The sequence below is a fragment of the Nanorana parkeri genome, unplaced genomic scaffold (assembly GCF_000935625.1).
Source record: "Nanorana parkeri isolate BGI_ZX_2015 unplaced genomic scaffold, ASM93562v1 scaffold121, whole genome shotgun sequence".
NCBI lineage: Eukaryota > Metazoa > Chordata > Amphibia > Anura > Dicroglossidae > Nanorana > Nanorana parkeri.
The window spans coordinates 1153531-1164156 of NW_017306389.1; the positions used below are offsets into that span (position 1 = coordinate 1153531).

The following is a 10626-nucleotide window of genomic DNA, read 5'->3' on the forward strand; positions in this document are numbered from 1 at the left end:
TCTGGCCCTGTTGAAACATGTTTTATAATTTAAAAAGAAAAATATAAAAACATACCTTTATCACTTAATTATCCCATAAATGTTCATTTTAATTAACAATCTCACTTAAATATCTGCATTTACATTTTAAAACTTAAATATTGTAATATTATATTTAAATACAAGTGGATTGTAGGAACAAAAAACAAAACAAAATCCATTAGACCATGTATTTAAATGAACAAAATAAATAATTTTGTTTTACAACGCACATAACCTATATTTAATTAAAAGAAATAATATATCTATATAAATAGTTTGGGCCATATATTACTGTGGAATATAAAACAAATCCACCTCAAGTTCATGGCATCTGAATTTTTTTCCCCTATTCTGGCTCTGGATTTATGTTAATATTGCAATGACTTCGCCAAGTTGGTTGGTTTCTTGGCATGGACACCCAACCAACTGCATAGAATTGTATGGCCTTATCCCTAGAAGCTTCAAATAAATAGGAATAATTTATGGTAAGTTTAAATAACTGAAATCAAATATAGATAAAAGAAATATATATATATATCTTGTAAATGGAACTCATTGTGGGTGGGGATCAAACTTGAAGACTACCATGATATATTTGACAAATGTGAAAATGTTGGAACCTCCCTCTAAGTTCTTGTGCTTGTTGATGTCATCAGTGGCATTTTGTTTAATGGCAACTCCACATAGTGGAATTGATCAATGGAGTACAGGAAGGTGAGTGCAGGGTACATACACAACACTCAGCTCCACCTGCACACAAAAAGTCCCTGTATGAGACACTTCTGTGTACCTTAATCTCTGCCTTCCTCTTCTATGGTGTCCGATAGATTCTCATAGACTTCAAATGAAGCCAGTTCAAAGTAGAGCAAAAGGAAGGCACAGGCTTATGATTTACAGAAGTGCCCTTGACGAGGAACGTGGGCAACGAGGTGCTATTTGCACATTAAAGACACCCCTCTTTTTACCAATCTGCTCTTAGTGAACATGTACTGCTGCTGTTATTGCACTTTTTTAATGCAGAACTGGGGAGAAAATAACTGAACACTTGTTTTATAGTATACAAATCAGAAAATATTAGTCTATAAATAATGCAGATATATTATGGAAAAATATGATTGTACTCATAATACATCTGAGGTATTTCCCATTTAAATAAAACTCTTGTTGCTAGTTCAAGCTTCAGACTCATTCCTGGAATTTGCAATAAATAAAACAGCTCTATATAAAGTCTGCGTTTGTTTTTTTACATTTTTCTTGTTTTCTGTAAACCCAAGTAGTGCACACTACTTCTGCACATATTTTTCATTTTACAATAAATACATGAATAAAGTTTATCTTAAAAGCATTGAACATATGGGAGTTTCTTTCCCCCCCTCCCCCAATTCATAAAATAGTTGTTCACAGGTCTACAAACAAAATCACAATTCTTCAGTTTTATATACAAGTAACTTCTAAGAAAAAAAAAATAGTTCAAAAATCAATGTGTAGTAAACAGGTTCCTGTGGCAGTATTCCAAAAATGTGTATTCCCCATATAAAGGCCAAAAATATATGTATCCATGTAAAAACATAGAAACATTTCAAATATTTCATCATAGTAATGTCTCCGTAATATGCCACAGATGGGATTCAGTAATCCACTGTTTACGCTATAAGCGATTCGAAAGGAGATGGCGATTTTAAGGCATCTTCTAAGTATTGATTGTCACCAGAGGATTCCGAGGAACTAATTAAAGATTCTAAGAAGCTTGCAGTTGGGTCAGACGCTGGTGGAAATCCAGGAAGGAAAGTTAATAGACACTGCTGAGAACACAAATTATCATATTCGCTTAACGAATTGTATAGAGGTCCAAAATTGTAATCTGGTTCATCGGGTAAGTCAAAGGTTTCCGAGGAAAGGCTGATATCCATGTAGTTTTTTAAGAGTGGCTCTCCTTGTGTCACAGTAGAATCAGTAGAGATGGCCACAGACACACCATTGTCCGAAAAGCAATCTGCACCCTGGTTTGCGTTTTCATCGACACATTTTGTAATGTTCGATAAAGAGTTTGAGTACACCCCACTAGTGGATTTTTCGGAACTATAAAGGGACTCGTAAACTTTGTCACAGAAAAAATCCGTGCTATGAAAGAAACTTAAGTTGTCTTGACAGTCACTGCTGTTATCCTCGTACTCCGAATCATTGAAATGAAGAATCCTAGCAAGATAGTCTTCCTCAAAGTCTGACTGGGATTTATCAGACGAAGAGGCATGTTCATAAGGACCTTCAGAGACTTCACTCTGAGAAGAGGAACTTGAGCTGTCTGTGGTATCACTACTACAGCTGTTCTCACTTGCTGGTTCCATGTCCACGTTGAAATGATAGGGGGAGGAACTGGTGGTTGTGTTGGTAGGAACAGTCCTGTTGTCGTCGTCTTCTTCATCATTGTCAAGTGACGAGCATCCAAATGGATCCAATCGTTCACTACAGGTTACATCTGGCTCATCGTCTCTTTCATTATTTTGATTCTTCTCTTCAAGCTCGAGTTTCATAACCGTATGGATGAAATGGGTCTGCACGCGGGATGAATTGAACTCTACTCTTCCGTTTGGGTTTCCACAACCATCCTTGGTACATCCACATGGAAAAGTGGAATGATCCCTCTGAAATGAAACAGCACATTCTACATTACTGAATTACTCAAATTGATTTAGTACAAACAAAAAAATGGCTGCTGCACTTGGTTGGTCTTTATAGGTGGGTTGCCAACTAGATATGACCCAGTATGCAAGCGGTCTCATCCCAGCAACTTTTGTTTACTGGGCAATCAGCCACAGTGGCCAACCCTGTTTGACTGTTGTTGGGGAACCAGGTAATGGGCTAGGCAGCCTCTCTTACTTACTGAAAATGCATTATTTAATTATTTTAAGCTCGGAAAACGGTATCTACGAAAACTAATAGTTTAAGTACAAAAAAAAAAAATGTAATAAGAACCAAAATACTTCAGGTATTGTTTACAGCTATGATCTACAAATTTATTATTTTTTTTTTAATGGACAAGCCTTCTTCAAAAATATATATTTGGTTTTTCAAGTCCATACTAACCTGACATTTGATTCCTGCCAAGTTACAGCTGCACGTTTCTGGATCACAGAAATCCTGGCAATCGCACCCGCATTGTTCTCGTGATTTCCGGATTTCGTTGAGCTCATACTTTTCAGTTTTATCAATTTTTTTGATGCCTTCTTGTTTGAGCAGTGCCCTCCGTTTCTTGGAAGGGTACATGCGAGGACTGAAGCCATCTTCAAGCTCTCCATTGGTCAGGTCTATATCTTCATCACAGATGTCGTCTATGCTGAGGTTATTGGCCTTTTCTGATTCTATTGTACCGTTCATTGTAAACTGCGAAAAAAACGAACGATTGTTAGCTCATCCATAGCACAATGAGATTCATATTGGCAGAGAAACAGAGTTAACCAGTGAAAGCGCCATTATTAGAAAAATAGGATATGGAATATTTGGCATAGTAAGAACACTGCTAAAATTATTTACACCCCAAAAGGGAATGGTAAGCTTTTTTCCTTAAAAAGAAGCAACTACTATGATAATGCATAGCTTGTCATTTTAACATGACAGTCCACAACAATAATAGTATTTTACAAGATGCCTTTGTGTAGTGGCCTATCACACATTGGGTGTCAGCAATGAGCCCCAAGAACCCCCATTTGGCAGGGAAATATCAGCTCCTCAAAACTTACCATATTTTTTAATGTCAGCAGCTTCTCCTCTTTTAACCGTTCCTTTAATTTCTCCCTGCGGCGGTTCAACTGTTCCCTAGAAAATTCTTCCATAGTAAACTGTCGGCTATAGCTGTGTTTTCGCCGCATGCCCAGAGTGCAACCACCCCGGCTCGGCACGCTGGTAAACCCTTGGCATCGCTGGAAGTAGAACACCACCACCCGATCAAAATGTACTTTGTTCTTCTTTGCAAGTTTTGCTTTCTTTAAAATGGACATAGCTGCAGAAAACAGAAAATATATATTGTATATCAGATAAACATTTACTATATATTAGATGCATAGCTGTAATTAAGCACAAGAAAAATAGGACTAGTAATATAGTTAAAAGTCAAACTGCTGAAATTGCAAATAAGTATGACTCATAGGTATAGCATACAAAACAGAACTTTGAAAAAGGAAGCTTACGCCATCTTTAAATTCAGATCCCTCCACTAATAAGTACATCATTTACAAACCATTATTTTTTGCTATTGCTTTTCTGCTCAAAATAATCACTGTAGTTGTGTCTCACCTATCTAATCTATTCAGCTTGAAAAGATGGTTGTCTGAGCACTTGTTACCCACTCCCTTGTTCACTACAAAAGGAGCTTGGCAGACACCCAGTGCTAATGTTTGCAGCTCACAGTTAACTGGTGCCGAAGTGCACTGATCATTTCAAATCTTGTTTTCATAATGAGAGCAGAGAGCCCCTGCCAGTCATCAGCTCTGCAGTAGTAAGCTCTTAAAAGATGAACATGATGGCTTCAGGTGGAACAATCTTTATACTATTTCTTGACAGGTCCTATATTTGGCCATTTTCCAGATGCTGACTAGTAAGGCATGCTGAACACGTAGTTCGGGAATTCTGGTTTACTCAAACCAGTTTTAAAGGGCACCTCTGCTCTAAACCCAACTTTTAAACAATACACTCCCACTACAATAAATGGTTACAATATACTCATGTGTCATTTGGAGAGCTACCCTCTCCAAAAGAGTTCTACTGGGTTTGGCCATACAACTCTACTACGCAGGCAAAGCAATCAGGCTTCTTTGCTATTATTCTTTATAGGGCCAATGTACTTGAGAGCACTTTTCAGTTTGAAGGAAAAAAGTGTCCGGTGCAGAAACCCAAGCCATCCAATCAGAAACTCTGTGACGAGTTTGGTTACGGTGGGTTACTGCCCTTTGCATACAGTTTGCGCTTTGCCTTGTTAAATAAGCCTGCATAGCTATGGCCAATATAAATGTAATACATTAAGCTCTGCCCTTTCAGCTTTTCCAGGATGACCAATGGAAAGTGTCTAATGTCAGGGGATTAGGTTTAAAGTTTTAGAGCGCACTCTACAGTAATGAGCATTACGCGTGTGTGCTGGGATTATATATGATACAGCTCTAGAATCCAAAGAGGGAAAGCTCTCTGTGTGTTTACTCAGGTGCTGAAGAGTTGACATCTTTACCGCTGCAGTTACGGAAACTATGCAGATTATTTAAAGACCAGTTTACAGTCAAACTACACAGCAGCTGGGACCCAAGACGTTTGCTGGCTATAGAAAACCCAGCCTGATATTTGGCAGCATTTTGTGTTTGAATGGGAGTACAAATACAGGACTGGCTTATAAGCTACATGCAAATGGCTGTCCAAGGCACATCGGTCAACGAGGTACTTTAGGACATATCAAGACTGTTTTAAGCGTTCTGGTATAAAGTTACAGTACTGATAAGACAGACATGATTGGGTTCTTTGCATCAGACTCATCAATTTTGATTTATGAAAGCTGGAGCAAAGAAAGTTAGTGAAGCGTGTTGTCATTTTCTACAGCATCCAAGGAACTATAGGCAACAATGTTGCTTTTTTTGCATCTTTTTTTCACTTTCCCACCTTAAGTTTAAGAATGAAACAAGAATTCTTATTAGAAACTGTTAAACCCTGCTCTTCAGGCAAGACCCAAATTTACCCCGAAACCCCTCCCCTCTAGAGCAAGTCCCTACATAATGTTTTCTTTTACCCTACTCCTAAAGCATGAAACAGCTTGTATTACTCCTTATGACATCACCAGGCTTGTAACATTCTTTCAGAGACAGCTGCCGTGTGGAAGGATCAGCAGGGTGCAACTAGGTCAGTTCATATTGATGTAGGCACCCCCACATAGCTACAATTCCCAAGAGCCTTTCACAACATACATGTTGTTGGCAGGCTCTTGGGAGTCAAGAGGACAGCACAGTTTTGCTGTGAAAGAAATAAATGTATGCATGCATACACGGTGACAGCCCTGGCACTACTGGCTCTGAAAACAGCAAATTATGGAGGGAGGGTGTTCTGTAGTCCAGCACGGAAGAACTGGGCTAGATTGATTATGCAAGTTAGGATTTCAGTACAGCAGAAGCAGTGCTGTCAGCATTTGTCTTTTTGTACTTTCAACATGGTTTGTCTCTCTTTTTTTTTTGCCCACACTGGGCAACAGCTTTAGTTTTTCTGTACAATATTTGAAAAAAATATTTTGCTACTAAAGGCCATCTACTTACGAGTGTAATCCCCAATGATCGGCCGGGGACTGTAGCTGTATTCGTCATCGGATTCCCCTCCTGAAGAGGTGGCAGCTGAGGATGGAGATGATGAGGAAGAGGAGTATGTGGTCTCGTCTACCAGGGCTTCATACTTGCGCTTTAGTAACCCACTCATGGCTGCTGATTTCACAGACCTAAACAAGAATTAAAAAAAAAAAGGGTTTATTTTTGATTCAGTTTTAAAATATACAGAAGACAGTTTGTTTATATAGATATATTATATACACACACAATATATATCACATAACACACTTATAGTATATTTCTACACACACCCGCACACAAACATTCCTGTAACATACAGGAAATAAGATAATACTAGACTGTAATAATGCAGCAACTGCTTCCTGTCACATACCATTCAGCTCCAGCGAGCTCATTTAGTGAGATGAGGAAAAAGGAAGAAAAAAAAATTGCCTCTTTTTTTTTTTGAGGATACTTCTCGCATGATTTGCATGCTGCACATCCCCAGGGAAACACACGGGCGAAGGACCCTACTGAATGAAACACGGGCACATCAATGGCATAAACTGCTCCCCCCCTTTTTTTTTTTGCAGCGCAAAGATGCATCAATGAAAGTGGGTCTCAGACAAGGACATTTTATGCCTTCGATCCAATTATGTCCTAGTGCTGCCTCTCTTGTCTATATGGATGTCTGCTGTAACAAGGACAAAGTAACCTCTTAACTGCCAAGGGAAACAAAACCGATTCTTGCTAGAATAAAAAACATAAATAAATAAAAATACCTAAATGCAGTGTCTATATCAGCATGGCCAGACACCGCAGCGGAGAGCAGTAATCCAGTAATAAGGAGATAGAGCGCGGTGGTTTTCTGCTTCAAAAGACAAAAAGCCAAACCGTCTGAATGAGAGGGTGAAATGAATCGCCTTGCTTCATCACGATTGTATCACACGCTTACAAGACAGCAGTTTAATATTAGCTTGTATGTAGGAGGGAGCTAGCACAGACATCATGGCACAATTATTATCTGGAAAGATGACTCAGGGTGACTCAGTGATCTGCCTCTGTGTTTATCAATCGACGTGACAACAGCCGGGGACTGTGACGAGGAAGAGTCAAGAAACTTTTACTGTTCTGCTAGGAAGTCAATGCTGACGTCAGGTCAGTGAGGAGTGTGCGGTGACGAAGAAGAAGGGGGGGCCTTCGTACTACATGGAAGATAGGGGATTGAGAAGAACATCCTTTCCTTAGGGAACATATGTAGGGGGATTGTGAGAATAGTGCAGTTCCCCTTCAGGCAGTTTTTATGACGTGGACTGAAGAAATGAACCCTAAGGCCCCATTCACACTGAGCGACATGAAAATCGCACCATTTTAAGCGATATTGCGCGACGAGCGATATTGAACGACGTGTTCCTATTGGGCAGTATGCAATCAGGAGCGAAATCGCTAGAAAAAAGGGTCATGTAGGAGCGTCAAGCTACCAGCGACGAGCTACAAGCGATATTGAGCGATATTGAGCAACGAGATGTGAACAGCTCCATTGAAATGGATTGGAGAAGCTACATAGAGCGATATCGCGTGGAAATATGAGCGATATCGCTGCAAAAATCGCGCGATAAATCTCTCAGTGTGAACGGGGCCTTACACAGCAACTGTCATCCACTTTATAGTATCAGCTTATAAGCAGAAGGTCAACAAGATGACCTACGCTGCAGAAACCCCCAAGGTTAACCAATTCAGCCATATCTAAAATATTCCTACAGATATTAGCTGATCATTGCTCTTCCCCAAAGATTTGGCAATCGGTGACGTGAGATTTCAGCAGATACGTTTTGTCCTGCCAGTCTCTGGGTAAAGACTGGTGGCAGCACTATGTATACGGATCTACACACTGCCAAGTCACATGGATGTATGGCCACCCAATTTCCACTCAGATGAAGATAACCAGAATAGTAAAGGAAGCCACGCAACTACTTTTGTTGCCCCATGTGACCTAGAGTTTAAGGAAGTCACAGATAAGGTATGACTCTTCCATCAGGAATGTTCAGACAATTGGCCAATCATTCTATTACCAAATCGGCTGGATGTTGCATGTCTGATGTCTTCACTGAGGTAAGGTTCACACCTAGGCAACACCTCACACGATTGCCGCGCGGTCAGGAGTCACCTAGGTGTGAACCGATCCCTAATGGCACCCCAGTCGCGCCAGACGAATCGCTAAAACAGCTGCGCAACGTGTATTAGACAAAAAAAAAAGGTACATGTACCTTTTTTCTGCGATTGTCGCGCGGATGTCACCCCATTGAAAACAATGGGGCCGAGCGGTAATTGCTACCTGCATTGTGCAGGACCGTGCGATCCCGGGACACGCGTTCCGGGTGTTGTGTGGTGCAGTGCAGGTGTGAACCTAGTCTGAATGGTATGCTAGCTACAAATCTACAAAAGGAATTGTATGACCAATTTATGACTCGGTCATCTGATGTCAGACACTTGTCATCTCCAACTGTATTTGGTCAATAGATGGTCATATGGCTGTTTCAGAATATCTTGGCTCATGCATTCATTTTAGCCATATGCAATTATTCTCCAGTCACAGACTGAAAGATATATATATGCAGTGATCACTTCCTAATTGCCCAACTCTTCAGTAAACTACCTCTTAAAATAAACTTCAGATCCTATGACTTAAGTTTTTGCAGACGTGAAGGACATTATTATAACATATTATGATAAGCAGCTAGGAATTGTTCCAAGCATAGAAACACATACTAGCCAATCATCACTTCTCCCATAAATGGCACCCGTAACTTTTAGAACTGGGCAAATCCAGGGGGCCAATGTCCTCATGTCCCCTCATGTAACCACTTTATAATCCATAGACACCCGAGATACAGTTTCCTATTGCAGGTCCGATGCTTAAAGACATCAAGCCCGATATTTTAGTGCTAATAGAGGGGGGGTTGCAAATAACATCAGCAAAAGGAAACTTTAACCTAACCAAAGGCGCAGGGCAGGTGATTAAATCGGAATTAGTGCTATATTTGCAGAGTGGGGAAACTGTAAGCTGGTTAATTATTTACAAGTGTGTTATGCGAGACTTGCAATGGCCCTGATGTCTCGTTTAATGTACAGCAAGAAGACACTGGCTCAGCTGCGAGGTTTCAGTTATTTCTTAATAACAATGCACATTGTGACACATTTTTGGGTTACAAGAAAAAAAAAAAAAGGTAGCTATAGTGACACTGAGGTGATGACAATGACGGCATTATACATGGACACTATTGACAATATACTTGCCAGTTTCCTGGGCAGGTTGTAAAATACGACTCTCACTGGCTGCTTTGGGCAACACTACCTCTTTCCTATTGGTCCGCTGTGTTTAAATACAAGTATGTTTCATATTTAAATTGGTAAGGCAGTGCATGGAGCAAGTAATTCAGGACTGGACAAATCCTCCAAGGCAGGTAGCCAATGCTCCTAACGTTTTTAACCTGCTGTCAAGGGAGCTGGCTCCTAATAAAATCCTGCCGACTCCTGGATTGGACAGACTGGTTCCTAAATTCTATATTAAAATTTGTCCACCCCTGCAGTAATCTATAGCAACCAAACTGCAGATTCCAGTCAGACCAATAAAAGGTGAATTCTTGTTGAATAATTAATTAGTGTATGATGTAGGAAGCTTATTGAATAAGGAAGTAAAAGCGCAACTTTCCACAGTGACCAGTGATCAGTTTGCACAACGTTACAAGTCTGTGGGCTGAACCAAAATGCAACAAGGGTCACTAGCAGAGACCACATTCAGCCCATCCCCCCCAAAAAAGTGTCCGCTTTTGTAAAATGATTAAAGCCTTTAGAAGGCCAATTCTTCAGTAATATTTCAGCCAGATCTTTCCGCCGGTTGTCACTTTCACCCAGCCATTGGCCAATGCCTCAGTAAGATACTAAGAAGCCCTGCGGTAAGGGAAGCCATGTAAACACGCACCCCTCCCTCTCTGCAGAAAAAAACCTCTTGTGCTGACACAGGCCAAAGTTCAAGAGTTCATACACAGCAATTTGTAGATCTGCTTGTTTTACGGCACAAACCCGCATATGTACTAACAGGGCCTTTGGCTGTATATAGGCCACTATTACAGAATGTAAAAGGGGCCATAAAACTGACCCGGCTACCACAGGGAACAACGCACCTTATTCACTGCAAGTGCACAAAACAAACTCATTCCCCGGCATCTATTTACCACAACATGTTTGTGGGTTTCCAATGTCTACCCAACACAATGTTTGTAAACAAGTGGCTAGGAATTCCAGCCAAGTCAGCAGT

The 10626-nt window shown here is 40.3% G+C and overlaps 1 protein-coding gene across 1 annotated transcript; it reads right to left on the minus strand.

Moving 5' to 3' along the window:
* Positions 1-1268: 1268 nt before the first annotated feature.
* Positions 1269-7150, minus strand: CSRNP1 (cysteine and serine rich nuclear protein 1). Its single transcript, XM_018553498.1, has 5 exons — positions 7091-7150; positions 6303-6478; positions 3759-4018; positions 3106-3402; positions 1269-2663 (listed from the first exon to the last, which is right to left on the minus strand). Exons 2-5 carry the CDS (start codon positions 6457-6459, stop codon positions 1665-1667), a joined length of 1713 nt encoding a protein of 570 aa, XP_018409000.1. The 5' UTR covers positions 6460-6478; positions 7091-7150; the 3' UTR covers positions 1269-1664.
* Positions 7151-10626: the final 3476 nt, after the last annotated feature.

Bases quoted from the DNA above. Each gene is read 5' to 3' on its own strand.
- CSRNP1 (XM_018553498.1), bottom strand. From the start codon at position 6,459: ATGAGTGGGTTACTAAAGCGCAAGTATGAAGCCCTGGTAGACGAGACC. The intron at 4,019-6,302 runs GTAAGTAGATGG...TGTTTTCTGCAG, and splicing joins GATCATTGGGGATTACACTC to CTATGTCCATTTTAAAGAAA. The intron at 2,664-3,105 runs GTTAGTATGGAC...GTTTCATTTCAG, and splicing joins TGGCAGGAATCAAATGTCAG to AGGGATCATTCCACTTTTCC.